At 36.8% G+C, this 7,137-nt stretch overlaps 1 protein-coding gene across 1 annotated transcript in view; it reads right to left on the bottom strand.

Annotated features, from left to right (window-relative positions):
- ROS1 (ROS proto-oncogene 1, receptor tyrosine kinase) overlaps positions 1 to 7,137 on the bottom strand; it is a 101,881-nt gene that overhangs the window by 13,030 nt on the left and 81,714 nt on the right. Inside the window, 3 exon segments of the mRNA XM_023533366.1 lie at positions 3,288 to 3,422; positions 4,431 to 4,634; positions 4,871 to 4,968. Of these exon segments, the coding sequence (XP_023389134.1) occupies positions 3,288 to 3,422; positions 4,431 to 4,634; positions 4,871 to 4,968 (437 nt within the window).

Raw genomic sequence — 7,137 nt, 5'->3', positions numbered from 1 at the left:
CATTGAGTCGCTAATCATTTTTCTTAATTTCCTGATGACAAAAACATATCACCTTTTCTCTTCCACCATCCAGGGACAAATGAGCACCAAACTGTCCTAGACTAAGAAAAGAACTCTATAAAGCCATAGTCACTTAAAAGTTAAGAGGACCACTTGGGCTCTTCAATGGCATTAAGCTGGCAGTGGAATAAAATGAAGCTTTCAAGAATTTAATCCTGAAAAATGAATTTTTTACATCTTCCAGGTAAATTAATAACAACTATTTCTTTGATATAAGATTCTTTCCTTACAAATATGCACTTGTCACAATTCAATACCATGCATTAGGTATTTATATTAACTTATAGTTACAAATATTATTCTAAAATAAACTTACAAGTAATTAACTTTTGTTAAAACTTACCTGGGCTGGTTGTTCCAGCTCTAAACAGATACACACTCATACTGGAAATATCTCATTTAGCTAAGGGTTTAGGTTCAAATTCCTTCCTTCACCATGCCAACCCTTTACTCCTCTTTGCCTCAATTTTTTTTTGCAAAATAACACCAGAGTCATTAACTATGTTCATTATTAGCGTCTATAAGTAAAGTCCTTACATTCATAAAACAATTAAATTCAACAGATGAAAACTCCATGGCATCTTTCAGTATTAAGGGGGTAAGTTTCTATAGGTATTTAAACAAAGCACATAAAGTACAGATTTTAAGAACTCTCTTACTCATTATGCTAATCCTGGAGAGTCAATTGTCATCTAGGTGTACATATTTTTAAGGAGTGAAAATAAGATGGTGAACCTCTGGTTCTCCCATTGTTGCTCCCTCCATTTGAGAGACTGTTCAGTAATTCCAGTTGCCACTGTGATATATCTATCAGAGAACCCCAAAGAGCTCTCACTTGAAGTAGATTGCCCTTTGATCCTGTTTCTTTTTGAGAGTGGTGTGGTTGTTGTGCAAACCAAAAGCTGAAGAGAATACTGAGGACTGGGCTTTCCACCATATATCTCAGGCTATGGAGAGAAGAGAGGAATGCTCTGAACTCCTGCATTCCATTAATAGCTAAGCATAGTGTATCCATCTACAGGCTCACCTGACCCAGAGTGCATCCAGGTGCTGAGAATTTAAGCAGTGAATAGAAGGTGCAGCATGGCTCAGTGAAGACTTTCATCCCTCTAAGCTGGGCCTGTGATCTCAGAGAACTGCTTCAAATAAAAATCAGTTCTCTCTGTACTCTAAGGAGAGTAGTTAATCTTTATCATGACAACTTAAGGCCATGGCCAGATTGAATGGCATTGCTCAGAGCTCCATTTCCTAGCACAGCTTATTTTCCTGGTTGGCAATGAGTTAACCCTTCCTGGGGCTCTGAGAGTCATACAGCACTTGGAGAGAGGGCTGGGAGCATTGTTTACTTTTTAATTTATTGATGTTCAAATGAACTTCAAACCATCAATGGAAATTTTTAGTTTCATGGAAACTATATTTTCATAAAATTAGAGCAATAACCATATCCAACTAATTTTTCAAGATAAAATTATATAGAATATTATCATTTTCTGCTTATAATCAGGTACATTTTTTTCTAGCATTTTTCTAGCACACCTTCTTCTTCCTTCCAGTTGCATTTTTGGATACCTTGGAATAGTGCAAAGTTCAACATACCTACATTTTTCTGCTCCACAATAGAGCTATTAATCATGTACCTCTCTCTTCTCCAAACAATACAAACACATCAATCAAAATGTATACTACAGTGATTAATTCCTAAAGTGCCTATCCAAAAAAAAAAAAAAAAAAATGAATTATTGTGATGAGGTATATTACCCCTGGGAGCAGGAGGGAATATGCCAGATAAAATTCTAACAGCACAATGAAAATTTCATGTGATTAAAATTCTGGAGAAATTTTCTGAGTATTTGATATACGTGTAAAAATGCAAAATAATGATTAGCTTGCTAATTATCTTAAAAAAATGTACTTCATATTTAGGTATGCTGGATTTCCCCCCTAGACCCTAGATCGAAGGTTTTCAAATTTTGTATAATTTCTTATCCTTAACTTACAAAATTTTCCCCATCTCTTCACAAAATATTTGAAGCATATTTTTAGGCATTGTTGCCAAACTTGTTCAGGTATGTGTATGTCTAATCTCCCTGTAAATATCCCAGAGGCTATAAAAGCTAACTTAGAAACAAGCAGTGATTCAAATCTTCTTCTAGCTGGAAGATTTAAATAATACAAAAACATTCACCAGTAGAACATCCAACCAAGGTGCCCAGATCTTAATCATCTTTTGGCTCCGGTCTGAATAATCCTCTAAATAACACAGCACAGTCAAGGCAGTAGAACCATGGTGTGTATCCGCATACTGCTAATTCCTTTTGCACTTGTCTGTACCACACAGTTTAGCACATTATTACATGTTGGCTTGTTATCCAGCTGCTCCATGTGTGTGTCTTTTCTTTCAAAACACATTCTGAGATGCTGAAGAGCCATGGCCCTGGTTTAAACAGCTCTTTATATCAGATAGTCCTTAGTATGGTATCATGCACATAATAAAGGCATTTATGCTTGTTGCTTGTATGTTCTTTTAGAAACTTCTTGGGTAAAACACCTCTTGGAAAAAGTTTCAAGACTTAATAATTTTCCATTATTCAAAGAAGGTAGATTAGTACTTAGCAAAATAACTTGGCTTGTTTTTCTTTTATAATTCGATCAAAATCACCAACTTTTTGAGGATCATGAATTTGTTAGAATTCAATAGTGGCCAGAATCAATTTGATAGTCACTTATACTAAGTCACTTCATGTTAAGCTCATAAACAGCTAACAACCTATATCATTTTTAGTAGTACTATATCCCAATATTGGCTATATCAGTCCAACTTCTAAACAATGTATTCTTATTTAATAGGATCTTTTAATTTGCAGATTAGAGTCAGATCTTCCAAAATAAAATGATATACACACATACACATACACATACACACACCATACACATACATACACACACACAAAGAGTTTTATTTATTAGAATTCACTTAACCAGGAATAAAAATACATTCTACTCTTCCAATATTGTTTCTGAAGTAAAATATCATGTGTACATATAACTAAAAAGAAACCATCATGTATTTAGTAAATTGTCACAATCCATTTATATTTCATGTATGATATAAAAATATATAAATTCCAGTTTTTATTTTTAAATACTCTACCTATGAGGCACAAGATTGCATATGTACTTTTTTTTTGGGGGGGGGGCAGGTGCTTATGTTAACATAATTAACTTACAGATCATCAGGACAATGTCTCGGTGGCTCCAGTCTCCCTCCTGTTTGCACATAATTTAAAACATCAAGGTTGGAATGAGCTGGATAAGGCTGATGACCAAGAGTTAAAATCTCCCAAATTAGAATTCCAAAAGACCTAAGGATATTAGAGTTTGCTTTAATTATACTTATTACAAATGTCGTGTTTACAGCAGTTTCTCCAACGTAATGTTCCTGGGACTATGGGGGTCTATTTTGTGATTGGCATTATTGGCCCTATCAAAGGCAACTGGGAGACTTAAAAGCAAGTTGACCCCAAGAAAAAGTAGAAAAAAGCAACTGCCTACTAGCAACACTTAGTGGGGACACACACACACACACACACACACACACAATGTTGCTTCTCTTCCCTGGCTGAACCTGAACTGCAGACCTCCATTATCCAAGGCTTTTATGGTGTCAGTATGTAGACACACTTACTTAGGAGTGAGTAAGAAAGCATTTCACGGTTTTGTTTTGTTTTTTTTCTGAGTTTGAGTGCTAGTAAACTTAGCGAAGGCATGAATAAAAACTGGCAGCACTGAAGAACTAATTTTATTTCATCACCCATTTTGCCTAGGGCCAGTTCAGCGCAACCATTATTGAATAAATCTTTACATTTTGAGCAGCTCTAATCAAAGTTTGGGGTCAACAAGCAAAAATGATGAGCTCTATTCAAATAATAAAAAGTTATCTAAACCTCCTCCATGTCCTAATCTTTTCAAGATTCATGATTTAAAGTCTACTTATAAATTAATGATCAAACATCCCAAAATAGCTGGCATCTGGACACATACTTGGACATTAATTCATAGGTACCAATTTCTATTAGTCATAGCCTCTACACTTTGGGAGAATAATAAAATACCTGAAGTAAATGTAGGTATTTCATATACATTAGTAAGATAAAGGATCAAAACTGATTGGGGAGAAGTCTCTAAACTTCTGAGACCCAGGAATAGTCCCACCTTAGCCACCAGCTTTTACTTTACTTAAGGCAAATCAAAACCTCTCTGGTCTTCTGTTTTCTCACATAAAAAACAGGATTCGATAACCTTTGAAGATCCCTTTTGGCTCTGACATGAGATGGTTCTTCCCACGTTTCTCTGTATCCTGTTAAGCTCACCACACATCAGACTGAGTCGTGAAGATTCCATCTATCAAACTTTCTGGAGCCATCCACCGAACAGGGAGCAGACCTTCTCCTCTCTTTCTATAGTAATCATTTTTATAGATGTCCCTCGCAAGTCCAAAGTCCCCAATCTTCACTATCCGTGATGGGCTGCTGTAGTCTTTCACAGAGACGAGGCAATTCCGAGCTGCCAGATCCCTACAACAGAAGCTATATTTAATAATAATAATAATATAATAATAATAATAAACATGATGATGTTCCAGAGATCAGACAAATTGTACTAGTATGTCTATAAAAGAGAGAATTTTTACAGAAATTGTTGTTATTTTGAAAGAATGAAAATGTTTAATTATCTTGTATGTTTTACCTAAACTACAGATGATTATTGTGCCAATATCCATAAAAACTTTGTATCCAGGATATCACTGTACCTGTGAATGAAGTGCAGCTGCTCCAAGTAGACACAGCCTTTTGAAATATCTACACACAGGTCTACAAGGTCAACTAAGGTGAGTAAAGGACCATGAAACTGTAAGAAATAAAAGATTATAGGTACTTCTCCAGTTTGCACAAAATACACACACTATACACACATATATAAATAAATGCCTCCATATTTGCACATGTACACACACTCATACATATATATTGTTTTAAAGGAATTTTTAGTTATGGTTACAATAATTCAAGCAAAGAGGAAGAGAACTAAACTTATATGCTTTCTGCCCAAATGTACATAAATATTTAGTAAGCAGAGGCAGTATGGGATCTTTGTTGGAAAGATCTCAGGGTATTAGTTCAGAGAGACCAAGATTTGAAACTCAATTCTGCTACTTACTTGTTGTATGAACTTGCTTATTTTGCTTTATTAACTCAACTTTCTCACAGGTAAAATGGAAATAATAATCCTGATTGTGTAGGATTTGAGATAAGATATGTAATCTTGCTGGTATATAAAAGGCACTTAATAAACAACAACTGCTCTCATAAGCAGTAATAATGATAATTTAATCAATGCTAGCTAGTTTAGTCTTTGGCTCAATGTCACACTATAATATTAGTCATGACCATGGGTTCATTCCTCATATGAACCCCATATAAATTGTCAGCAATACAGACACTATTTCAAGGTGACAGATTACTCCACTTATGTAAGAAATCCAGCACAAATAAACTGAACCTGTACTGGCTAGAATGATCTTTACATGAAAAATGCCAGTTGAAGCTTTTATTAGAACCATATGGTAAAAATTCAAAGTTCCTGCCAGGAAGCTACATTTACATACTGTCTGTCCCTCGCCATTTCCCTGCAATTACCCTGGTTCAGGCCTTTATCATCCCTGACTCATCTCAAACTTCCCATGTCTCCAGCCTCCTGTGCTTTAATTAGTGCCTTTCATTACAACCCACTGCTGGTAAGGTCGATTACAGAGTCCTGAGTACAACCCCCACGGCAGCCCCAGGCTGCACCAACCTCTCCTCATATCCATTTATTTCTCATTGTTTCTTTTCTCACCATCTGTGCTTCTCTCACACTGGGAACTTGTGGGGTTTTATACTTTTTCTGAATATCTCAGCTTCTCTTCTATATTCCTGCTATCATTGTTTCCTGGAATGCCCTCCTCATCCTTGATTTACATCCACATCTTTCACTGAGCATCCATAATGATTCCCAATCTTGAAATCCCTCAATTCCTCATAGACAAGTACTCTTAAGTGCTGCTCCCTCTGCCTCCCCTAGCAAGCTCATGCCTTGTCCTTCAAGTAGGAAGATTTCTGATATCTGGGATTCAACACTGCCATGGTTCTGCTCAACCACACTGAGGTCTGATTACTAGGCTAGACCTTGCTTCCAAGAATCAGTCCCCTGCAACCCTATTCAAGTCCACTAGATGTCTCACAGTCTGGGTCTGAGTACCTGCCAGGTATCCCAGCTGGTTTACTGGTTCCTCTGTGAATGAAACTCTGCTTTGCTCTTAACAAAACCTACCCTACTTGTAAGGACTCTCTTCACAGAGAATCTTGCTCCTGAACTTTAATCTAGCAGTTAGCACCCTGTTTCAGAATGCTGCCTGACTGCTTGTCTGCCTGCCTGCCTGCCTGCCTGGATCTCTATCACTTACTCCCAAAAGCCCCTGTGACAGTCTGTTAGGACATTTCATCACCCCTTGTTGTACTACCTCCACTCCAGATGCTGCCCTGGGCTACCATCTATCATCTTTTGCTAAACCCTCCAGACACACTGAATTTCCATTCGGGTCTGTCCCTGGTCAGAGCCTTCCATGACTCATGTGGGTGTAGTTTCAGAGACTGTTCTGTCTCCCGCCTTGGTTATGTCTCCTCCATGAAGCCTTCCCAAGACTTCTCAGGTGGAAATTTCTCTCTCCTCTATGCTTCAGTAGTATATTCTCTACTCTATTCTAATGGGCCCTCCCACTTTCCACCATAAATGAGGTTATTAATATGTGACTTCCCTCCCCACCATGTGGCAAGTTTCTTGAGAGCAAGAGCCACATCCTTCACAGTTGTACAATAAACACTGAGCAAATATTTGATGAATTCAATTGTTTCTGGATATGTATTTGTATTATTTCAATAGCTTGGTTTTGTTTGTTTTTACTTTGTTTTTACTTTCTGTACCTTAATATAGTCTTAGAAAACTCTTGAGGGAGTTTTTGATTTGATATCCCATTTTATA

This window comes from Pteropus vampyrus, unplaced genomic scaffold, assembly GCF_000151845.1.
Source record: "Pteropus vampyrus isolate Shadow unplaced genomic scaffold, Pvam_2.0 Scaffold101, whole genome shotgun sequence".
In the NCBI taxonomy this organism is placed as follows: Eukaryota; Metazoa; Chordata; class Mammalia; order Chiroptera; family Pteropodidae; genus Pteropus; species Pteropus vampyrus.
The sequence above is the reverse complement of the archived record's forward strand: the minus strand, read 5'-3'. Positions and strand labels throughout refer to the sequence as shown.